The sequence below is a fragment of the Harmonia axyridis genome, chromosome X, assembly GCF_914767665.1.
Source record: "Harmonia axyridis chromosome X, icHarAxyr1.1, whole genome shotgun sequence".
NCBI classification, from domain to species: domain Eukaryota; kingdom Metazoa; phylum Arthropoda; class Insecta; order Coleoptera; family Coccinellidae; genus Harmonia; species Harmonia axyridis.
In genome coordinates this window covers 10264890-10291754 of record NC_059508.1, presented here as the reverse complement: position 1 = coordinate 10291754, position 26865 = coordinate 10264890, and the positions used below count along the sequence as shown (strand labels likewise).

Here is a 26865-nt window from a genome sequence, read left to right as displayed (position 1 = left end):
TGTCGTAAAATAATGCATCACTTAGATTTGGATTTAATTAAGGAGGTTTCGTTTCACTGCGACCTAATGGTCTATTGTGCCCCCATCAGAGCTATTCTCACCATAACGTGATCTAGAGCTCGCCTTCCAGTTCCAGAGTTCTGATAAACTCCAATATCTGGGATGGCTTCAAGTAGGCTAATTCCTCGCTCCTATAAGTTTCGTGTCCAAGGTAGGTTTTGCGTTGGCTAGCGATGGCGAGGCATTCCGTCACCAGGTGATCCGGAGTTTCTTCCTCCTCCCCACAGAATCTGCACTCGTCGTTTTCTGTTAGACCCATTCTCATGAGGCAACAATGTCCTGTGAGAAATCCAGTGAGGAGGTGTAGCATATTCTCACTAAGATCCAGATACTTCTTGGGTCCTGTAGTATCAAAGTTTCGAATAAACTTTTTGGAGTGATTCAAACCAGGAAGATTCCGCCAGAGTTATTCTCTTTCGGTTACCTCCTTTTCCTGAAACTCTTTCTTGTAGGTACATTTGTCTACACCACAGAAAGGTTCCGGGCCGATGAAAGAGGTTTCTGCTTCTTTTCTGGCAAGTGTGTTGGCCTCCTCATTCCTTCTAATTCCCTAATGGCCGGGAACCCAGATTAAAAAGACCCTGTTATTCTTACCTATTTCATTAAGTTTTCTTCGGCACTCCAATATCATCTTAGAATCGATGATACATGACTTTAATTCCAGCCTGACTATCGGAATGTATCGCTATGTCAAATTTCCGATAGTTTCTTGCTATGTCAATTTCTACACATCTTTCTATTGCAAGTATCTTAGACAGTGGCCTAGCGATATTGAACATTTGGTAGCAGCCCCGAATACTCCAGCGCCAGTCTTCTTCGTGGTTTTGGAACCATCTGTATACCATTTGATGGTATTCTTTTTGAGAACTGGGATTGTGAACTCCTTTTTACAATCCTTTTTTCTACTTAGTATAGTAATGAATGCTTTTTTGATGCTAATTTTCTTTATCATCCCGTCACTGGAAAGGTTCGCTGGTAGTATGTAATCAATCAAGGAGGACCAGGCTCTCTTATTCCTAATTCTCTCATTGCCGGTACCTTCCCTAGATAGTCTTAGAGTGGCCTCATAGGCCACTCTCTCTATCACTAGATGAAGAGGTGTGAGATCTTTGATGATCTCCAATGCCCTAGTTGGGATGCATCACTTACAAACAGCCTGGGAAAAATTTAGAGATCTTTGGTATGAACATTTGCTGGTTTTCGAACATAAAGATTAGCCCTGAAATTTAAAATAATAGTGTTATATTGCATTTAAAAAAAACTGCCGCCTACCTTTCAAAGATCAAAATTTCGATTACTCGATAATACCTCTTGGACATGATTGCTCTGAAAATTCGGCTTTCCAAGTTACCTGTCGGCCAGAATGATTATATATCCTCATGATTTGAGTTCAATGCACCAGCTAAATACACAAGTCCAAGAAATGCTTTCAGTTCTGAATATGACAGGTGGTCCACATAAGTCGCGTCTCAATAGGTCAGATTCATTTCTGTGATTTTAGCATTGGTATGGTCCATAATGGCTTGTACCATATCTTGGGTAATTAGAAGAGACCACGCTTCATAAAGTGTTTTAGGATTCTGCGCAGCTGCAGCTTCCCTGAATCGCAAAATATTATGTTGTCTAATTCCTGACTGAGCTGGGTGTGTTTTGGACCACTTGAAATCATTCATTTTTGCTATAGGGGTAATTTGTGTTCTGATTATCAGTCTGGATGTTGTTTTCGAATTCAGAAATCCTAATATCGGAATCGGTATCATGAATACTATGTTGAATTTTTGCGTCGCTCATACTATCATTCCCATTCAAAATTTCATCATCAGTATGAAAATCTGATTCCAACTCGCTCAAAAAAGACATAACCTGCTCAGCATCCATAAGTTATCCGTCTACAAGTATATTTTTTGAATTTGCCATCTTCAATCATAAAAAGAGTGATTTTTCTGGAGATGATGGAAAAAAAATTCTGAAAAATATTTTACGTAAGTACTAGCGTGGGGTCCAAACTTACCTCAAAGTGGTCAGATCTCAAATACTTGTAAAGCCGCGAATAGGGTACAACCACTATCAACACAGGCGTAAAGACCACTACAAATACCTAGAAGCAGGAAAACCGACAGCGGTGCGCTCATACGATATACCTGAGGGTTAAAATAGGCATTCGAAATAAATTCGGTTTGAAAATAAAATTTTAGAAAACACGACAGCATAACGGCAAGCTGGATCAGATCTATAGTTCTGAAAAACTTATAAACTTATTCATCCCTTTATTTAATTTAAAGAATATAATCAAAAAACCAAAAAATAAGTACTCACATATAACCTTGGTGGGGTAGATCCCAGTCCCTATAAAAATAAGAATCAATTATATATCTTTATCGTCCTGCAATGCGAACAAAGTTGATAAAAATACAGTAAATCATTAAACAATGGATGAAGATATTTTAGATATTGAATGAATGATCTATCTTTGGTTTTGCTTTGCGAATAGAATTATAGATTTTTTTGAAATGATATCTCTCAGATTTCTTTTCATTGTTAATCACAGACCATATTTTGAGTCTATGAACTTACCATTGAAACATTTAAGCTTGAATTAACAAAGAATAGTGTTGCCATCTATAGTGGGTGGAATCTTTATGGAAAAAATTTCATTGACAGAACATTTCCTCTTAAGTTTCCACAGAATTTCATGAGCTGTAATACTGATATATCGAAAACACATTGGCACCTATAGGTAATAGCTTATCAAAGGCAATAAATTGATATCATTATTGTTATTGTTCACTGAATAACGGGGTCATTGCGGCTCTGTTAGCCTTCCGGGAACTGCGATCAATTTGATCTATTCATACACATTAAGTGAGGCCGTTGATAAGGTTAACGAAACATACAACATTCTTAGAAGCCTTGGCTATTACTTCGTGAGTAGCCAGAACTGACTTTTCCATGTAAGTGGTTCTTATGCCAGTCAGTTCCGGACATTTGCACACTATATTTTCGGCTTTTTCTACTTCCTTTCCACAGAGCTTGCAGATCTCATCTGCTGGTATACCCTTGCGGTACAAAAGGTATTTACACCGACATTGTCCTGTCAGCAGTCCCACCATTACCCCAAGTTCAGCTCGTGGTAGTTTCAGAAGCTTCCTGGTATAGCACCACAAATTTTGTTGTCTGAGCAAGACCAGGAATGTTTATCCAGAGGGTTTTTGTTGTCATACTCCCATTGTTGGTCTTCGAAGCCCACAGAAGGGCTCATGGCCAACAGGTGTTAACCTCGATGCCTTTTTTGCAAGTCCATCGGCTTTTTCGTTTCCTTCGCTACCACAATGTCCCAGTACCCATAAAAGAGTTACTTTTTTCCTCTTGCCAGTTGCTTCATGGTATTACGGCCCTCCCATCTCACCATCTCAGTAGACATCCCTGGCTATATGATTCCAGGGGTCTCAGCATGGCCTGGCTGTCCGTAGTGATGTAGACTCCTTTGAGGCTTCTTTCAGTTCAGGGATCTAGAAATCCTCGTTTTAGGCCCATATACACCAATAACTGTGCCTCTTTCTGATTTTGATCCATCGGTATACCATATGGAGGACTCTTCGTCCAAGCGATATTGAATTGGAATGAATAATATATGAGGAGTCTGATATCAAAGAGGGCAATCTCCACATTCCAACAAATTCTAGTTAGATATGAATTTATAATGCCTGGTACTCTCCAGAGAGAGGGTCAAATCATCGTATTCCAGAATGATTTTCAATGTCAAATATGACCTTAGCTAGCTATAGAAAAAAACAGAGCTTTTGCGAATTCATTGAAAAAGTACCTGCTATATTAATCTTATTATAACATTCAATAATATAATATGAATATTTTATTAATTTTCATTTCCTTGAAACGTTTCTATTCGAGCAATATTCAACTGACATTATCAAAATCCTTCTCCATCAATTTTTTCTATAATTTCTTGAGGAAATAGTTGCTAATTTAGATTTGATTCAAATTCGAGATTATTTCTATTATGGATTAATTATCTGCAGATAGTATTTTCAGAATGTTTTTCCTTATAACGGGTGTTTTTTTCGAGGTATACAACTTTAAGTTAGCATTACTGTTCAAGATGGCAACCGATTCAACAGCTGTCAAATGATTTATTCTCAGTTTGGTTTGGCAATTCATCACGACTAGACTCATTATTTCGAAAATAATGGTTCTGTGCGGAATACGTATCGCGCACTACGTCCATTCTATTTAGTTTAGCGATGAAGCGCACTTCTGGTTGAATGGCTACGTCAACAAACAGAACTGCCGCATTTGGAGTGAAGCTAATCCTCAAGTGTATGTCGAAACACCGTTACATCCAGAAAAACTGACTGTTTGGTGCGCTTTATGGGCTGGTGGAATCATTGGTCCGTACTTCTTCTAAAACGATGATGGCCAGAACGTTACAGTCAATAGTGATCGGTATAGAGCCATGATTACTAACTTTTTCATTCTTGAATTGAACAACCATGATGCCCAGGAGCTGTGGTTCCAACAAGGCAGCGCAACATGTCACACAGCTCGTGCCACAATCGATTAATTGAAAGACACGTTTGGTGACCGCCTAATTTCACGTTTTGGACCTGTGAATTGGCCTCCAAGATCTTGTGATTTAACACCGCTAGACTACTTTCTGCGGGGCTATGTAAAGTCATTGGTCTATGCGGATAAGCCACAAACCCTTGACCATTTGGAAGACAACATTCGCCGTGTTATTGCCGATATACGGCCACAAAAGTTGGAAATAGTCATCGAAAATTGGACGTCCAGATTGGACTACATCCGAGCCAGCAGTGGCGGTCATATGCCAGAAATCATATTTAAAATGTAATGCCACAAGATTATCTTGCGGATAAATAAAATTCATATCAATCGAATAATCCATCGTTGTTTTATTGCAATTTAAAGTTCTATAGCTCTAAAAATAAATACCCTTTACGACCAAACCCCGTATACAGAGTGTTTCCCTCTCTATCGAATATTCCGGTTTTTGTCCCGGATGATGGAAAAAAACAACTTTCTGTTGAATGGAACGAAAGGAGAAATGAAACTTCACGAAGAACTGTGAGGGGACATTAATGTTGGCTTTTGTATTACCTCTGGGACGAGCTTAGGACATTGCATTAGTGGGATATCGCAGACAATTGCAGTTCTTGAAATCCCTCACCACCTCGAGGCTCGCAATGGTCGTAACTTTAGAAGGAACGAACAGAACGATCGGTTCTAATCTTGAAAGATAAGCGTCGTAAATTTGTCTCATTTTACCTAGCTAGTTTCTTGCGGCCTTCCTACACAGAATCGTTATTCGAAGAAATGACTTCGTGATGTTGAATAACGATTCAGAAATGTTTAAAAATTGAGAGGAAAGTAAATTGAATTATTTTTATACAGAGTGGCCTCTTTTTAAATGGGATTGTATTGGTAACTTTCAAACCATAAGGCCCAGTTTCACCAAACAGCACTTGATCCCAGATTGATTAAACTCCACTTGTTACTAAAGCAGGCTTAACAGTGTTTTCTGTTTCACCATGCATCAACCCGTCCGAAGATGATCGCGATTAACCAAATCGCGATTAAATAGTCAAACCATTTGGCAACGTTGTGAACAAAAAGTTATATAGTGTTCTGTATGGTATTAGCAGTGATGACCACCATTGGCGCTAGGTGTCAGGTGTCATTCATTCATAACTCATAACATTTCAAATTATCATCTTGTAAACAAAAAACAAAGTTAATTTTTGCCGAAAATGTCGAGTGATGTGCTTCGAAATGTCGGAAACTTGCAGAAGTTAAAAAGAAATTATCCCATTTCACTAAACAAAAAAACTATATAAGTAATTTTATTAACTTATTTATTTTTATTAACAAGTTTAACTGCTTCTTAAATAATATTTCAATCAAACATATCAATAAATTATTATTTGCAATAAATTTCATAAAACACAAAAACAAAGTTTACGTGTATTTTAAATGGGAAATATTGACCCTATACATATAGTCATATTTTGATAAAATTGACCCAAAAATTAGAAATTTCCGGAAAAATAATTACATAGACAAGAGTTCCATACTGATAAATAATTATTAATCTCAACTTGAAAGGTTATAATCCTCCAAAAATGGCCGATTAGTGCTAAATCGCGATTGGTCGATTAAATGGCGCTTTGGAGTGTGGTGAAACGCTACATTACATTAATCGTGATCTAAGGCCTCACTTAAGAGCCAAGTCAAGATTAAAGCATTTGGTGAAACTGCGCCTAAAAGTTAGAAGGACGGTCAAATGGAGAAAAAGTTGCATGCATAAAAGCACTATCAAGCAGTTCAAACAAATCGAGATTATCAGGGCCGGTTGTTGAGATATCAAAAGAAAAGTAAATTTAGTCATTTTGACTTTTTTTTACTCCCAACTTATTTGAAATATTATCAAAAAATGTTACAGGAATTTTTTATTCGACAGTAAATTATCCTCGATTTGACGTAATCAGTTTTCGTATCCAACGTTTCGTACTCTCTGGGCCTCCCTCAGCCTAATTTTTTTCAATACAGACCTGCATATTTTATGACACTTTTCGAAATAACTTCTAACGCTGAATTCAACGATATATCATACAATGTCATTCAAAATTGGTTTTCAGGTGATTTTGACCCTTATCCAATTTTCTTTGGGTCGGATTTGTAATACATTTAGGTACCTTCAGTTCAATTAACAACATGCAATACATTTCGATAAGAAAATCAACTTACCCATCTTGAACTGAATGGAACATATCAGAATCAAAGCAAGAAACCAGTAGTAATTATTTAAATATTTCAATTCATAATAATTCAACGAAAGTATCATTTTATGAAAGAAAAATCAAATGATTATTTGAAAGTAAATGAAAATTAATGAAGTGTTCGAAATGTCCACCATTTGGTAAAATGCACTTCACGGTTCTGGAACCCATACTTCTTATACATTTGCTTGTTTCGTCTCCTTGAATACCTTCCAATACATTCTCAATCTTCTAGCGAGGAATTGTTGGATTTGTCATTTGTTCCGTTGAAACAAATTACTGAATCGAACTTTATTTTGAGATCATTACGATATAATTTTTGCAAGGTTTGGTATTCAAATTTAAAATCATTGTATTCGCGTCTCTTGACTATTTTATTAACAGTAGTTTTTGATAAATTCCATTCACTGGCCACAATTCTCGATTTTTGTTTCTGGATTCAATTGAATTTGGTTCAGAACATTGATATCGTTGATAGACTGGTTTTTTCTTACACACACACCAGTAAATTTGCATAACAGTCAAAATCACCTGAAAATCAACGTTGAATGACATTGTATAATATAGCGTTGAATTCAGCGTTAAATGTTATTTCGAAAAGTGTCATAAAATATACAGGTCCGTATTGAAAAAATGAGGTTGAGGGTGGCCCAGAGAGTACGAAACGTTAGATACGAAATCTGATTACGTCAAATTGAGGATAATTTACTGTCGAATAAAAATTTCCTGTAACATTTTTTGATAATATTTCAAACGAGTTAGGAAAAAAAGAACGAATAAAATGACAAAATTTACTTTTCTTATGATATCTCAATAACCGGCCCTGATAATCTCGATTTGTTTGGACTGCTTGATAATGCTTCTATGCATGCAATTTCTTCTCCATTTGACCGACCTTCTAACTCTTATGGTTTTAAAGTTACCAATACAATCCCATTAAAAAAGTGGCCACTCTGTATACGATTCCACCCAATATACTCTTCGCCAATAAATTTACGCACCACTTAATATCAGGAAAAAGTTTAAGATACATTCTCCTCAAAACTACTTGTCTGATTGGGATTTTTTTGAATGACAGGTTATTGCTTTAATTTATTGGTGTAGAAGGCGACACTTACATATTTATAAAATAATGAACCAAAGTAATTTCTACTAATCTTCCAATCTTTGTAACAATTGTTTCACCAACACTGTAGCTTCATCAGGTTACATATTAACTGATGTTAATGAGTCTCCCTATACAGCGTGATTCACCAGAATGACCTACTAGATGTTTATGATAAACTTAAACATAATCTTGAGCTGAAAATTTGCATATTGGGGTTTGAGACAATGGTCTTTCTCTCTAAAATATTCTCAGATCTCTACAACTTCCGGTGATACCGAAAACAGACTACTAGTTCCTCATTTCAAATGACACACCCGAAATTGTCTTCAAAGAAGCTATCTAATGATGCAAAAATATACTGAGTGTGCTATTTGAAATAAGGAAGTAGTAGTCTGTTTCCGGTATAACCGGAAGTTGTAGAGATCTGAAAATATTTTAGGGAGAAAGAACATTGCCTCAAACCTCAATATGCAAATTTTCAGCTCAAAATTTCGATTAGTTTTCCACAAGCGTCTATTAGACCATCCCGGTGAATCACCCTGTATAAGGGGCTTAAAAAATTCGTTGTGTACAATTTGCAAAGTTCCTATAGGAATACCTACATTCCAACCTTCGTTATTGCTCGTTTCAAATTAAAACCCCTGAGGTGGAGAAACTGAAGAAAATTGGAATTGGTGGACTAGCGTGTTTGCATCAAATCACAGAATTATTGCATGTTTAATTGTTTGCCTTCATTTGTTTCCATTAGGAAATGATGGTCCTTTCATAATGGGCGTGAAATCAAAATCCCGAGTTTATAATCGTATTTACCATCGAAAATTAGAAGCAAACTCTTCCCAACTTCAGAGGAAACAATGGCTCACAAAAGGATCGGACAGATTGAAGTCGAATGCTCTAATGACGGTCCAGTCTCTTTAAGATTCTGCAATGGAATTTGCAGGTGAAAAAAGAAAACAAAATTCAATATTTTTCCAAAATTTTAAAGTAATTATGGTTGTCGTTATTTTCGTCGATTTTTTTCTGAAGATTTCTTCTGTATATAAACAGGGTTTTTCAACAAAAACTATGTTACGTCCGCATTAAATTTCAACCGAAATGATGCCACAATTCATAGAGAGTGAACGTAAAAAACTTCAATTTGAATTCTCGGAAACTCCCCGTTTTCAACCTAGATTCGGTTGTTGTGAATTTTTCCGTATCAAGTATCATCCTCCAGTCCAATAAATATTGTTTAATGACCTGTACAAATCATAAAAATAACCAAATATTCAAATCAGTGTCCATATATTGTCAGATGATTTTAAATCAATTCGGCTAGAACGATGGACCGATATAGTTTCGAAACTTCAGCTCCCAAATCCTATTATTTCACGTAGAAATGAATATTCAAATGTGTTGAAATTGTTGCCATTGTAATCGGATAATTCTTATCACAATCCTATCGGGTAACCGACCATTTAATGATACTCTATAATGAATTCAAATCGATAATGAAAAATATCATAACATGTGAGTTGTAATTGGAGATTTTGTCGCAAGAATCAAATGACAATTATTATGTTTTCAGATATAATAATTGTCATTTGATTCTTCTGACAAAATCACTAATTACAATTAACATGGTATCAAGTTTTTCAATATATCTGTATATTCATAGATGACGAATCCATGATCAAATTTAATTCCATGTAAATGCATTCAGATTAATTATAATAATTCATAACTTGTTGGATCGATGGAAACCATTTGAACTTAAGCAAAATATGAACAAAGGTCTAAATTTCCTTAAAAACAGATTCAAGAAAGTAACATCTAGTTTTTTTTTCAAGAAACCATTTTATAAGATGAGCAGTTTTTAACTTGGGTTTTTCTCAAGGTTCAGTACTGGGTACACTTATTGTAACGTCCGATAGCTCAGTAAAATAGTAGATAAAAATGGACTGTATCTGCGAGCGTATGAAATTGGTCAACAGCGAAATATTTGATTATGTTGCAAAATAATAATGTAAAAATTGCGGTCACTTACCAAATGGGACATCTGGTTGAAGAACAAATCGTCTCTGGAACAAATCCTTGCTCTTCACAGGGCCCTTGGTGTGGGTTATCAGCTCAAACTTTCTGGTTTCAAGAGCGGTGTAGAAAAAGCACTACCAAAATGTGGAAGCGAAAAAACAAAAGCGATGCAAAATTCAAGAGAATGAAGCGGAAAGTCAAGAGAATATTACGAAAAGTCAAGCACAATTTTAGCGAACTAGCTACGAATCAATCTTCAAATCTATATTAAAGTCAAATGTATCTTGTGTAAGGTCATATATGTAGATGATGTTTCCTTTGCAACCTGTGGCAATTCTCCTGAAGAACTGCCAGATAGTTGTTTGGGTTTTATTTATAATAAATTTACCGAATGGTGTTCAAAAAATTAGTTGATTATCAAGACGATTCTAATGAATTTACTATGGGGAATGATCCCAACACGTCTTTAGAAATGACTTCATTACAAGTGCTGACAATCATAACTATAAGACAAGGCATGATAATTTCTTTTGAATACCGCCTCATCGGATAACTTTCTAAGTTATCCAAAACTTCAAGGTATTTAAAAAATCTCTCAAAAATCCCTGTTGCAATACTCATTCTATAGTCTAGAATCTTGATAAATTCATGAAATGTACTCGTAGCGTTCAACAATTTTCTACTTCTTTATATGTTTATTCATGTCATAACATATTTGATGTATCTTTTTTTCGCTACTAAATTTTCCAATATCATATAAATGGTCCGAATGGAAGAGAAGCTTGTTACGGTATTTTTGGTTATTGCACTTTACTGTACTGGTGTTGAGCCTGAACCTCCGGTTCAAAGAAGTCAATAAAAGCCCAATACGTTCATAATATGGAAACAATAACAAATATAATCCACTAATCAGCAATCAACATTTTTTATTGTCTGAGTTTCAGCTACATTTATGTAAGAAATTTCCATCTTAAGCTTCCAACATCGAATAGAATCACTTTCATCCAAGATAATATCTGTGCCTCCCAAAAAAAAAGCTATTCAAGCAGACACAGTCTGTTCAAGTGGCTTTGACATATGATAATGAAGTTATATCTCATCTGTCCACTAAAACTGGTTGGGTTTGATATCCAACCCCTATTTATACAACGAAAAACAGAAACACAAACAATTTTTTCTAATAACGGTGCACACATAGAGGGAAAATTTATGTTCTAACAAGAAGAGTGGCCTGATTCGAGGACTACGTTGTGAAATGAACAATAAAGCACACTATATCAAATCCGAATCGAATGACCATTTTAGATGGAGTTCTGCTGGCAATTGTCCAAAATTATTAAAATGGATCTCTTGACAAAATCGATGAATTATTTCTATTAACCGAATGAATGAATACCGAGCATTGGCATAGTTAATTACAATACGCATAAATCATTCTAAATTTATTAGGGTATTGAAGTGTGTGCTGCAAATCAGTTTCAGTTCATCATGTCACATAATAAACCTTTTATATTATTATCTATATTCATGTTTCAATTAGTCACTTAAAAATTCTAGGGATTGATCCGTTCGATTTATAGCTTTTTATTATATCAGATAGAAATTAAACAATACCTTAAACATTTATGATCGTATGAATTTCAATCGGATTTTCATTTTTAAAGCTTCTCAAGATCATATACATTTTGATGTAGGATATCAGCAAAATATCGAAAAAAAAAATTTCTTGAACAAGAAACTGACGGTGTAGAGAATCTGTGTTTTTATATGAGTTCATAATAATTTCAAGTTGCGTATGAAATTTCAATCTGCTCACATCACCAAAAACATAAAAATTCAAGAATAATATTGAAAAATAAATACCAAATATTTCATTTGATGGAGTCAAGATATCGGATGTTTATATGAATTGACAATTTCAAGCTGAATACATCACTAGAAACATTGAAATTTCAGGAAGAATATTGGATAAAGAAAATACCGAAAGTTGCCGAAACATCCGAATAGGATGAGATTTCGTCTGTATATTGAAACAAAAATGATTGAAAGCTTTGTGCAAAATTTCATGTTGCTTCGTTGAAACCAATACAAAATAGAAGCAGAATGAAGAAAGCAATAAGAAAAGCAATTGAGTTCTTGGAGGCTCTATCTAGGGATTCATGAAGCCAAGTAGCTCGACATTTCAACCTTACATACTTGAGCTTGACTTGACTTGATTTTAGATATTTATTGCTTGACTTGATATCAAGCTACTTGATATCACTTGAGCTTGATATTTCTGCAATCTCGTGCGCGCATAGACTAAATAAGAGGATTCTTCGAGCGCCGAGAGACTGAAGCATTCGCCAGTGAGACTTTCCCACATTACTTTGTTGAATTTTGGTAGTTTCAGGAATATCTTTCCAAACTTGGCCAAAATGGCCAAGGATTTTTTACAACGTCAGCACCTTCAGCTCCGTATGATAGACAATTTTCCAGAGTTGCTTTTACAGTTACAAAAACCTGCAATAGGTTAGGCAACAAATCTATAAAATGCTTCATGTGTCTTAGACCCTGGATGGAAAATTATGAAATCGAACAAAGCCTGGAGGTTTCTCAATATTAAGAAACTTTATTTTTTTATTTTGTTATCATAATAATGATTTATGTTTCCATCTCACAATTGAATATTTTCAGTTATTTCACACGAGTGTAATAAATAAGAATGTTTTTTGCAAGGTTCCTTCTCATTTCATCATTTTTTTATTGATGTGACACTACACAATAAAACTGCTAAAAATTAAGTAGTTTGATATGATTCAAGTACTTGATAAATAAATACTTGACTTGAGATTGAAAATCTACTACTTCAAGCCAAGAAGCTTGAAAATCAAGCCAAGCCGTGCTTCCCTAGATATATCTATATACAGTTTTTCGGTCTCCAAGGGTGCAATTGACGCAATTAATGAATGATCAAGAGCGCAAAAGCTCCACAGAGTTTTCCTCGACTTGAAAGACTTTCATGTGAATCACAATTCAGATGAAATAAGTCGGTAGTTCTCAATATCGTCTTCCAGAATATATTTCGATAAAATCCCCAAAATACCAAGCAATGGATCTCTAGGAAAAAACTGGCTTCGGTGAGAAATAATGATTCATTGGTTCACATGTTGGCTTTCATAGCCAACCGTGTACCTGATGAATGAAGATTTATGTTTCTTGTGCCGAATCGATTCCCCATTTTACTCCAGATCAAATAGGCTAGCACGAGATCGCCCACGTTAACACCGTCTTATAATCAGTGGCGTAGCGACAGGGGAGCAATTGGAACAGTATATCCAAGACCAAACGCTCTGAGCATCAATTTTCTATGGTTCCGATTGAAGTATTGAAGTATTCATAATAAATTAGAGTAATTGGTTGATGTCTGAAATTAGCATAATATTTGGAGGCTAATAGACAATTGTTTAATTGCGTAAAAAGTATCTCCTCGAGCGGGATTCGAACCCGTAACCTCCGAATCACCAGTCCAGTACTCTCACCAGAATTGAACAATTGTCTGTTAGCCAACAAATATTATGCTATTCATAATTAATTTCGTACATAGCTTGAAATAGATATTCTCTTCATACTTTCAAGATTTCAACTCGATCGGATGGAAATCATGGAAAATAAGGGTATTTTTTCTTCGATATTCTTCTTGAATTTTTGTTCTTCTGATGATGTGATCAGCTTGAAATTGCACAAAGAGCTTGAAATTGTCGATTTATATGAACTTCTGGAATTTCAACTCCATCGGTTGTGTAGTCACTGAAATATTCGGTATTTACTTTCCAATATTCTTTTGGAATGTTAATTTTTTTGGTGATGTGAGCAGATTGAAATTTTGCATGGAGCTTGACCTCATCAATCCACATCAACACTCATAATATCAACTCTATTGAATCTGTTGTCACGGAAATTTGAAATTAAAATAACATTTAGAATAACACAAATGAATGCTATTCGAAAGTTCAATTTGGTCTTCTATTGTGTCCACGTCACAATAGATTATGTGTGATATACAGGGTGTTTCATTTAAATGTGTCCACCATCAATAACTTAACGGATCAGAATTGGTCAAAACACTCAGACAGGTCGATTTTTGATGACATAGGGAGAGAGGCAGATTCTGATAAGCATAAAGAGAAAAAAGGCATTTAACACTTTGTAATCACCTTATTGTTTGTTTCTGCTTTGTTTCCGAATGAAAGATAATCACGGTTTTATCGCTGCATACAATCTAATAAAGAGAAATTTGAAAATTTGTGGTAAATTTTTAATAATACTGTTTGTCAAAAATTTTTCTTTCAATGGAAATTATACGATCAATCAGAACATCTCTGTTTCATTTAGTTTTATCGGTACTAGAATTCCATAGAATCCCTGTAACTTTGTGATTATTCATTTTATAGCACACAAACGGCAGGTTCATACAAATTTGAATCCATGATAATATTTTTGCAACAAAACTACCCACTTTCCCTATTCAAAATCCTGATAGGGTTGCAACCCTTTCCAGGGGGTTGCCAGTAGAAACAAGCTTTGTTTCCCAGATCATGTCCCCCTGTCATCAAAGATCGACTTGTCTGAGTATTTTCACAAATTCTGATTCGTTTTTTAGGTTATTGAAGGTGGATACTTTTAAATAGGACACCCTGTAGATTAGGTCAGGTTTGTGTTAAAATTGTTTCAATAGTGTTAAAATCGAAATTTCGACAAGTGATGCGCTACAATTCTCGCCACGCCACTGATGTTTACACCACCACCCTAATAATAGTGTTTCGCAGTTTCCATTCTATTCCGTTGAGAATATGACGTGACTGCAACGAAAAATTCTTATCTGGGAAGCGATCATAATAGGAAACCACACACGCAACAGTTACAAAGACGTAGTTGACATTTTCCATTAATTCTAGACGGAAAATTATACTCAAAAAATGAAAAAGGTTGAGCAAACAAAATCGTACTGCGAAATAAAGTGAAATTTCTCATTGTGGCCACAATAGCGGTAATTTATTCGGGCAGGTTGTTGCGTTCAACGCGCTCAAATGATATGGAGCAAAAAGAGTTCGTTCCATTGTAGAAAATATGGATTTCAAGCAGTATTGGGTATGAATATTTTTTTTAAATTCGACCAAATCATCAAAATATTTTCTTGATGAAGGTGAACATAAATTTTTGGAATGGTACTTTGTTAGGGCGACCAGAACTGTCAAAGATACCTTTGAACATCATTCAGTTATAAGATGAATTATTCTAAGGTCACTTAGAATAATTAATGTTAGTTAATAACACTGCATGAAATCTATTGGTAGATTTTGGTAGTTTCAGAAATATCTTTCCAAACTTGACGAAAATTGTCAAGGATTTTCATCAACGCCAGCATCTTCAGCTCATGTTGAAAGACAATTTTGCAGAGCTCCTCTTACAGTTACAAGAACCCGCAATAGGTTAGGCGACAAATCTATATGATGCCTCATGTATCTTAGGTCCTGGATGGAAAATTATGAAATCAAACAAAACCTGGAGGTTCCTCAATATTAAGAAACTTTTTTTTTATTTTTACTTTGTTATGATTTATTGTGATTTAATTTATGTTCCTATTTCAAAGAAATTGATATTTTCAATTCTTTTATACAAGCAGTTTAACAAATAAATCTTGCAAGGTTCTTTATCATTTCTTCATTTTTTTATTAATGTGACACTACACAATAAAACTGCTAAGAATCAAGTACCTTGCTATGATTCAAGTACTTAATAAATAAATACTTGAATTGAGATTGAAAAACTACTTCTTGATTTGAGCTTGACTTCGAGTCAAGCTCAAGCCAAGTAGCTTGAAAATCAAACCAGGCCGTAAATCCCTAGTTATTTCTGTGAATATGAATTCTTCAATATAGGATTCATGAATTTTCAATAATTCATGTACCGTATTCTCAAACTAGGAGGATTCAAAAGCTCTAATAGTTTCCGAGAAAATCTCTGAACAATAGTCAGATGGACTTCTCCAATGGATCTTCGGATTCTATACATTTCAAAATGAAAAATGTGAAAATTTCAGGGAGGTATGTTTTTTTTTGTTTGATCGCGACTCAAAATATTGAATCGAGAAGAAAATGAAAAGCTCATCTTAATCTTTGAATTGCTAATGAGATTCTGGTTCCTTCATACTTCTGTAACGAATTATGTAAGACGTAAGATACTTTTCGAAATATAAGATCCATTTTTAAAATCCCACTGAATAGTATCAGTAATACTTGTTATATTTCGCCAAACATTGAAAACGAACTAAAATAAATCCAGTTGACTAAGTTCCTTCAAAGTAACTTATTTCACCTGAGTTTTAACTCCAGCATGAAAACGTGATATATTAAATGTAATAATGGAGAAAAGCTGATCAATAAGTCGTTTCTATGTCGACAATCCTCTTTTTGATTTATTGTCCTTTTCAAATAGCATTCACCAGACATAAAATGAGAATACTTGGAAACCTGTCATTATCCTTTCGAAGAATACACGATACGGAACATTAAATACAAATGAAAATTTCATTTAACATTTCCCAGATTATCGAATTTTCCCGTTTAACATTCCGAGAAACTGAATTCAATTCCTTTTTAAGAATTCTCTTTAGATACGAAAATTGAATAAGACCGAATTATAGTGCGCTATTTTCCCATATTGATAGCAACATATCTCCGAATACTCGACCCTTGGGAAAACCTAATAGATTGATTAATGACTCTCTGCTCACATTTAATCTTCAACATTTAGTCGATCGATTTCTTTTGCTAGAAATGGGTCAGTCAGTAGCAGATGTTTCGAAATACTTTCAACGTACGATGAAGAAAATTCGGTATCGTAACATTAATTTCTACATTCAGTTCTTCTGTACGAATTACTGTGCTCCAATTCGTTGATAAAAACTTTGGGAATCGATGAAATATCTATCGCACCCAAGAGACCGCAAACCGTCCTGCAGTTCGATATTTCAACGAAATCGAGGAATTTCACAGTATTTTGCGCGTCATCTGGAAAATTAATTGTAGTTCGGGATTTGATATGAGAGGTGCAAATTTAGCTTTACCGGTTACAAAAATTACACATACCTATTATTGTAGACTTGGTTAATCGATCGTCTAGAGGTATGATTCGATTACCTGGCCTTTCGTCTTTTTCTCCGTGACTTTGTTGGATTTGTAATAATGAAACTCTTTTGAATAATTTACATCTATTTACAAAGCCACAATTATACAGTGAAAACTCAGTATTGAGAAGATCCCAATAACGTCCTAATAACAAGTTTCTCACTACTATACGGTATACGGTACTGAATTCCGTCTTTAACTCTCGTTTAATTGATTACTCGAAACGTCTTCGTCGTACTTCAAGTTTTCGGTCGTCTCGTCTTTAACTTGTTCGCGACTCGTCTTAATCTAGTCCGCGAACCATCTTTTCGTCTTACGTCTTAAGTTGACCGACCGAACTCGTCTTTGATTTGAGTTAAACTGTACCGTCTGTACCCGTCTTCGGTTTAATCTTCTGTGCTTTCTGCTGATTGGAACTACCCTGTCTCGAATATCCCTTCTTTTCGTTTTGGCCACACCCTTAGGGGAAAGTACCATCTCCTAGTCCAATGAAATCTTTTGCCTTACCGCCCCCAAAGATCTTCGCGGATTACTGGAAACCGAATATTCTAGAAGGACTAGAACCTGAGAAAAATATGTGAAACACATCTGGCCTAATCGTCTTGTTCTGAAACTTTTTCCAACCCCATAACCCTTAAGTTTTACAATCGACATATGACATTCTTCGACATCTCGAAGAATAACACATCCTTTGTGCATTATGTACAATAACCATTCGTTCCCTGTAAATTCATTGAATTTGTCATGCCCTTGGCACTTGAAGAGACTAATAGGTCTCCGAACATCCGGTTGATCATCTCAATTATTTACAGGGAACAATAAACCGGATCCTACATTATTACCAGACAAATCTAAATGTTTCGAGAGTCTTTGAGGAATCTATGTTCTTCCCCAATGTTTCTGATATTTTATAGCCCGAGAGCCCACGACGACCAGACCTTTTTCATTTGATAACAGCTTTTTTTCATTACCAAGCCGTGATTCCAAATTATAAAAGTCTCATCCGATGAAAACAACATTACTAATCCAACAAACTGAAATTTCAGCACTACGCAAAACAAGTGATGGATGCGTCAGGTAACGAGACAATACGTCTGGTCCAGATATTGACGTTACGTTCCGCTGAACATGGAAAATCGCAATCAATAAAATCAACGTGCAGGCGGATTGTAAAAACGGCTAACAAATGGCATGAGACTAACGTGCCAATGTGAGGGCACCCTTAATTTCGCACAGAATCACGTCAACGGCTGGTCCAGTGTAACGTATGATTTCATGAACACCGTCCGGATCCGTATGATTGTAATTATCTTTTGACCCCGTCATGAACTCGATCTGTTCCGGAGCTACATTCAGAATTATGCCATTCCGCAGGAGAATTAATCAATCCTGCAACATCTCGAATATTACCAGCAGCCCGTCAACAACCTGGAATGCCAAACTCTATTATAGGGTAAAGTGGTTCAAATCGGAGCTATATCACCTTCTGGTTTATTAATTTCAATACTAAGTGATATTGGCGAAGTTGCTATTGTTATTGTAACAATAATATTTTGTATTAATAACCCTTAGGGTTAGGTTAGTTATTGTTGGAGTAATTCTCTTTCAAAGCTACTTGTACCTCATGCCGATGTACCTCTAGACAATGCGTAGTTTGAGGTAAACGCAGTGTTCTTCTTTCCATATTGTCACACTCCCAAACATGATTGTCTTCGAAATTCTGGCTATACATATGTGGTCGTGTATGATCTTACTGGAAAAGTGGGTTGACGATAGTCCAAATATATGGATCTACAGACCTCTAACGCGTATCCTAATCGAAAAACTCACTGACTAAATCATAACCTCCTACATTTATGAGTCGACCACAATCTTCTGCCATGGCGTGGAAATCACGTTAGCTTCGAAAAGAAGAGTGACCCACTAGAATCTACAATTTTCAAGAAAGGCCATCAACGATCTTTTAGCCATCAGTCTCAAAATCTAAAGAGATATAGAATTTTGTAGCCAGAATATTTCAGTACTCATATACAATGACGATCTTCTTGCTCATGACAGAAGATAATAGGGATGCTAAATTTCTGAACCTTAAAAATAGTCGTTCCTTTTCTATGGCTCTGATACCCTCTAGAAAGAAGCTCTATTTTCAGACTACGCCTATTCCATTCCAATACCACCTAATGAGACTGCCAGCGACTCGTTCATATATCTGAAGTATCGGTTCTCCCACAATATTTTAGATTAGATTAGGTTAGTTAAGAAAGTTCCATTGCACTGCGACCTGCCACGCATCAGAGCAATTCTCACCATAACGTGATCTACAGCTCAACTTCCAGTTCCAGAGTCCTAATGAACTCCAGTATCTGGGATAGCTTCAAGGAGGCTTCTTCCTCACTTCTACAAGTTTCTTGTCCAAAGCATTTATTGTGTTGGCTAGTGGTGATGAGGCATTTCGTCACTAGGGATCCGGAGTTTCTTCCTCCTCCCCACAGAATCTTCACTCATCGTTTTCTGCTAGACCTATTCATGAGGTATTTCCTGAGACGACAATGCCTGTGAGGAATCCAATGAGGAGGTGTAGCATATTCTTGCTGAATCTCGCAGTGTCTAAGAAACTTTTTGTGATGATCCTAACCAGGAAGATTCAGCCAGAGTGTTTTTTTTTCGGTTTTTTCCTCTTCCTGAAACTCTTTCTTGTAGGTACATTTGCCTATGCCAGAGAAAGGTTTCGGGCCAATGAAAGGATTATGTGTTCCTTATTTGACAAGTGTGTTGACCTCTTCATTTCCTTTAATTTCAAGTGACCGGAAACCCTGACTTAAAAGTCCTTGTTATTCTTGCGTATTTCGTTGAATTTTCTTGGGTACTCCAATACCATCACAAAATCGATGATATTTGAGCTCAATGCTTTGATTGCAGCCTGACTATCAGAATGTATCGCTGTATCACATTTCTCATAACTTCTTACTAGGTTCCACACATCTTTCTATTGCAAGTATCTCTGCCTAAAAAACACTTAAACAGCGATCTAACAATAGTGAGCATTTGGTGCCATTTCTGAATAGTCTAGCGTCGTGAATTGAGGCCATCTATGTACAATTTAATGGTATTCTTTTTGAAAAATGGGATTGTGAACTTCCTTTCCCAATCTCCTTTTTAACTCAGTATCGTAGCCAACTGGATATCCAGCTTGGAAAAAAGTATCAACACAAGAAAAAAATTATGCACTGAAACTACCTTAGGCTATCAGAATTCTTCAGTAGCCAGATATTTGTTTCGAAAAAATAAACGTATCATTGAGGATGCAACATGAAAAAAAAAACTTTTGGACTGGTTCTTATGGAAATAATGTTTCAGGATATTTTTTGATTGATGCTAACTTAAATTAGGAAAAATATTTGTGGATGCTACAAGATTGTTGTCTATACTGTAGATGAATAAATGTAAATCCTGGATGATCTAGGATTCCGAAGCCCCGAACAAAGAATTCCCTATCATATGGCTGAACCGCACTCATATATTACAGGAAAAGCCAAACTTTTTGTTCGCTTTTGTTGAAAATTTTTTGCGTTTTCAACCTAGGTAGTGGTACAAGTGCTTTATCCCCGTATTTCGGTCCTTTGTCCAGTTTCCTGGATAGGAATTCATAACGCGACATTCATCTATTATCCTTTTCGATTCTCCATCTCTTCACCATTTGTGGGTTCATTTAGAAAATTCGGTATACAGAGGTTTGCCGAAATATTCTATAGGTACCCTGATTTTAAACGAATTGAGAGACGTACATAAACGAATGCTGAAAGCACTTCGTTATTCCTATCCTTGAAATTTTCCTGGATATGCTTTCCATGTACCGCTTTCATTATACAGATTTAAAATGTACATACTAAGTTACTGATCAAAGAGATGCCGGACTGTTTGTATTCATTGAAATTTTTAATCATATTTCTCCGCACTGATATGGGGATTCTGCGATTTTAGCTATCAAATTAGAAGTATATCCAAAGACTCATCAATGGAGAGGTTAAAACCACCAAATGATGGAAATTTTCAATGAATGTGATTCGAGGCTTAAAGGAAATCAGTGGCTGAACTAATTTTCAGTTCTTCGAGATTCCGTAAATATGAGGGAACAAATTATTCAAAACGACAAGATCTTTGCGAATCAGACTGATGTTATTTATGTTTTGTAGGTAACAATTATTTCGCTACAATTCAGTGAAATAATTTTTATGTTCAATATTCACAAATCGAATGATTTTACTTTTATTTGTTTTTGAGTTTTGTACTAACAAGTTCTTATTAAAATTCGAGATAAATCCAGTGTCAGTTTTTATGTTCAATGTTTGTACATTAACGTACTACAAATGTTGTTCTGAAAGGTCTTCTGACCCATGTAATCCTCATGAGAGCACGTTGATTCCCTCATAAAATTGTTAACGATCTGTTTCATTCCCTTTTTTATTTCTGTATTGGAAAATATCATGATTAAATAGACATATTTTCCCCAAAATCACTGAAAAATTGGAATCAACCAACTGGTTGAAAATTTAGAATCTGGGAGAGTTGATTATTCCAATTTCAGAATTCGAAATAATACCAGAAAACTACAATTCATTCAAAAGTAGAGTTTATAATTCTCTATGAATCTAGATATCGGATTTGATAGTCATTATACTAACATCTTGAGTGTTATATTTGACAAATTAAATTCACTTCATATGAAATAAAAAAAATATATTATCGACATAAATAAATTTTGATTGCATGGATTCTGGATTTCACTAATAATTTTGTATTTTTTCAGGCACTCTGGCAGGTTACAACGAGAAAAGACTATTGCACAAACTACTAGATCACTACAATGTTCTAGAACGACCTGTGGCAAACGAATCAGACCCCTTACAACTGAGTTTTGGTCTAACACTGATGCAAATCATTGATGTGGTGAGCTAATTTCAATAATGATTTAAGCTTATATATCTATTTACAATTTCTTTAATATCATCGCTATCAATGACATTACTCAGATTGAAAAAATATTGGCTATTTTCTATACTTTTCAAAATTCAGTTTTCAGTTTTTCATTTTCGTTTCAGGACGAGAAAAATCAACTACTCATCACCAATATATGGCTAAAATTGGTAAGTTTGACCACAAAAACTCTATCAAATCGTTTCATCATCATGAAAATGACCGAATTCCACCAATGTATATATCATAAATTTAGTGGCTTTCAACGATGATTTTATTTCTCATCGAAAATTTGAATTCTTCGGAATTTGTTTTATATTTAACTCTATTTTGAAACTCGATGTTTTGCATCGATGTTTTGAAATTCTTTTTAAGTTCAGGATTTCTTCCCTAGAAACAATTACTCCTGAGCTTATCAGTAAAATGAAGTAGTAGCACTGGAAGCAAGTTTTTAGGAAATTAAAACTGGATTTAATGTGAATATGTTAAGTAACTAGGCTATTTGCAGATTTCTCAAATCCTCCCAAACTGCTCAGTAATTTTTAATGAGAGCAAAAAAGTGCATATTTTCAGTAAGCATAAATATTCCTCAAATCTGAATGGCACTATTCAAATCCCTTGTTGACCAAAAATCAATCGCCCAACAAATTCATCGGCTCTTTCAGCTTTCAAAAATCATTGAAAAATATGAATTTTTTTTACACGCGAATACATTTTTTTTCGAATGGAAATTCTGACTTTGCAAAACGCTTTCACGAAATGCTAATGGGAAATGAAACAAGGCTACGAGTATGATGCTGACAGAGATGAAGATTTGCAGAGGTAGGGATTGTATTCTCCTCTTATTTCTAATTGGACTCTCACTGTTTGTGGGAGGGAAAAAGGAGGAAAACTGTCGTTCTCCCTTCGACTTTCGGTATTAATTATTCATTTCTTTTCAATACATTGATTTTGATCACATTCTGATATACTGGCTTGCCAACATTGTTTGATTTCACAAGAAAAACATCTTTCCTCAAGAATTCTCACAATATTAACTGCACATTTATTATTATTATAATTTCCATGAAGTGAAGACAGAGCCAATCAACGAAATAGATTGAAACTGTTTTAAATACCCCTTGAACTCCCCGTAGCAACGCCGAGTTCATTATTATCTTTTCATACAGCTCCACAATTCACTCGAGTGCTAATTACCTTTGAGAAAATACAGAGGCAGCAATTCAACACTTCATGTTCCACATTTTTCATAGCAAATTCAATCAGATGATGGCGTAAGTCCAGAAACGAATTTGAAATTTGGCGAGAAAGGTACTTCTGAAGAATATAAAAACAATGGTTATTATATTACACGTCATTAACCCCAAAATTCTGGTACGAAGGGGAAAGATAAACTGTGCCCTTAAAAGCAGAAGAATAATGCTTTAGTCTGCGTAAAACAAATCCACCTTAGTGGAAAATTTTGAACAAACTGGGGAGATCAAAACTGAATGTATTCACGCTTATTCCAAACTGATTCACAGCAAATAGAGTGGTTATTGCAATGACTGCTTGGGGTTGTTTTTCAATTCAATATTCGGGATATTGGGAAATTGAAGTAGCTAGCAAATACTTCTCTTTTTGTTCGATTATCTCGTGCATTATTCAACGTGATTCGAGTGTGTTGAATTGATCGAACCAAATGCAGAATTTGAGCAACAGAAATATGCCCAATTTCGGAAATTTGCTGATTTTGGTCAGAACTTTCAATGCATTTGTCATTTATGTGCCAATGAAGAAAGCCAATGAACTGTTCAAGCGAATAAACTTAGTATTTCATAATTAGGTCAAACTTTGAAAATTATCACGAAAACAAAATTTGCAGCGTCCCTACTCACGGAACCCCTAGTCAGATCACAATTGATCGAGAAAATACAGAGGCGTAAGTACAGAAACGAATTTGCAATTTGGCGAGGAAGGTACTTCTGAAGAATATAAAAACGATGGTTATTATATTACACATCATTAACCCCAAAATTCTGGTACGAAGGGAAAGATAAACTGTGCCCTTAAAAGCAGAAGAATAATGCTTTAGTCTGCGTAAAACAAATCCACCATAGTGGAAAATTTTGAACAAACTGGGGAGATCAAAACTGAATGTATTCACGCTTATTCCAAACTGATTCACAGCAAATAGAGTGGTTATTGCAATGACTGCTTGGGGTTGTTTTTCAATTCAATGTTCGGGATATTGGGAAATTGAAGTAGATCGCAAATACTACTCTTTTTGTTTGATTATTTCGTGCATTATTCAACGTGATTCGAGTGGGTTGAATCGATCGAACCAAATGCAGAACTTGAGCAACAGAAATATGCCCAATTTGCTGATTTTTGGTCAGAACTTTCTATGCGCTTGTTATTTATGTGCCAATGAAGAAGGCCAATGAATTGTATAAATAAATGAACGAATTGATACATAATTAGATAAAAAAAATGGAAAATTTTCAAGAAAACAAAATTTACAACGTCCCTACTTATGGAACCCCTAGTCAGATCACAGAAAAAATTCATGAAGCCTTTTAATTGATGAAATATGCCCACAAAATGCTATAATTTCAACTCTTCTGCAAATTTCAAGTGAAAAATAAAAAACATTTCTTTCTCCGATTACAGCTGATATTTCGCTTGGGTTTCTCAGGTGGAATCGCGAGGAAAAATCGAAACTCTAACAATTCCTTTGTCGGAGCTCATTCGGTCTTCGTATTTCGATAGATATTCCCAGCTTTTGTTAACCCATAAATGTTTCACACTCGTGAGTATGCTATGTTCCTCTGATTGAAAATTTATGTTCCACTCCCTGTGTTTGGTATACACAAGGGTTTTGAATACCTGCACTAAAGCTGAACAAGACTGAGGAGAGACTCACATACTAATTTTGTCCATAAAAAGAACATATCAGGAGTGTCTAGGGATTTTCGATGTTCGGCTTTTGCCCTCACAAAGCCGATCCAATTTTAGGTTAGGGACACCCGGTATCGAGGCCTAAGTAGGTAGATCAGTTCCGGCGATTTTAGGACCATTAGATTAACTGACAATATTCGAATATAGAAAACTTGAGAAGAAATCCTAATTAAATAAGATTATTTTATACCCAAAATCCTAGACGGTATTATTGAAGAATACAAGATTTAATGATCCTAAAGGAATAATACACAATAAAGAATTTCAAAGTAGACTTTGTTTTTATTTCAACATTGAGATTAATAAGATCCCCCAATAAAATAACGTATGAATTACAGCAATCATTCATGTTATCTTAATCCGAGCTGATGACGTCACTTTTAAGTGTGATCCATTGACATATTATGTAGTATTACATAATATGCGAAGTAACTTTGATTTTTTTTGTTAGTACAGCTGGTGTTACGATTAATTTTATTCGATTCTTTACACGTGGTTAAGTGATAGCCAATCAGCATCCAGATTTGACAGAATTCCGATCATTAGTTTGTGAGATATTGCGTTGTGAGTGTAGTTACTTTTGTTATTTGAAAAAGATGGAAAAAAAGAATTTCGTGTGCGGAAAAAAAAAGTGATTTTTGAGAGGAAAAAAATTGAAGCAAAATCTTGGCTTGATGAAAAGTTTCCAAGGTCTGCACCCGGAGAATCATCCATCATTGATTGGTATCCTAAGTTCAAACGTGGTGAATTGAGCACCGAAGACGGCGAACGCAGTGGACGCCCAAAAGAGGTTGTCACCGACGAAAAAATCAAAAAAGTTCATAAAATAATTTTGAATGACCGCAAAGTGAAGTTGATCGAGATAGCAGACATTGTAAAGATATCATCTGAACGTGTAAATGATTCTGAGCAGTGTTTAAAGCTGTTTAAGTGCAATAAACCTGAATTTTTGCGTCGATATGTGACAATGGATGAAACATGGCTCCATCATTTCACTCCGGAGTCCAATCGACAGTCAGCTGAGTGAACTACACATGATGAACCGAATCAAAAGCAAGGAAAGACACAACAGTCAGCTGGCAAGATTATGGCATCAGTATTCTGGGGGGGGGGGATGCGCAAGGTATAATATTATAAGATTATATTCATTGATTACCTCCAAAAAGGCCAGACCATCAACAGCGATTATTATATAGCGTTATTAGATCGTTTGAAGGATGAAATCGTTAAAAGCTACCCCCATTTGTAGAAAAAAAAGATGCCGTTTCATCAAGATAATGCGCCGTGTCACAAATCAATGAAAACAATGGCAAAATTGCATGAATTGGGCTTTGAATTATTCTGCATCCACCGTATTCGCCAGATCTGGCCCCCAGCGACTTTTTCCTGTTCTCAGACCTCAAAAGAATGCTCGCTGGATAGAAATTTAGCCCCAATAAAGAAGTGATCGCCGAAACTGAGGCCTATTTTGAAGCGAAAGACAAATCGTACTACAAAAATGGTATCGAAGGCAACAATGTATGTAGGCTTGGTTAATCGATCGTCTAGAGGTATGATTCGATTACCTGGCCTTTCGTCTTTTTCTCCGTGACTTTGTTGGATTTTCAATAATGAAACTCTTTTGAATTATTCACATCTATTTACAAAGCCACAATTATACAGTGAAAACTCAGTACTGAGAAGATCCCAATAACGTCCTAATAACAAGTTTCTCACTACTATACGGTATACGGTACTGAATTTCGTCTTTAACTCTCGTTTAATTGATTACTCGAAACGTCTTCGT

The 26865-nt window shown here is 35.4% G+C and overlaps 1 protein-coding gene across 1 annotated transcript in view; it reads left to right on the top strand.

Annotated features, from left to right (window-relative positions):
- The window catches only part of LOC123685858 (neuronal acetylcholine receptor subunit alpha-7), a 175699-nt gene that overhangs the window by 83035 nt on the left and 65799 nt on the right, over positions 1-26865 (top strand). The window contains exons 2-3 of the mRNA XM_045625717.1: positions 21973-22112; positions 22265-22309. Coding sequence (XP_045481673.1) covers positions 21973-22112; positions 22265-22309 — 185 coding nt within the window. The remainder of the gene's footprint in view (positions 1-21972; positions 22113-22264; positions 22310-26865) is intronic.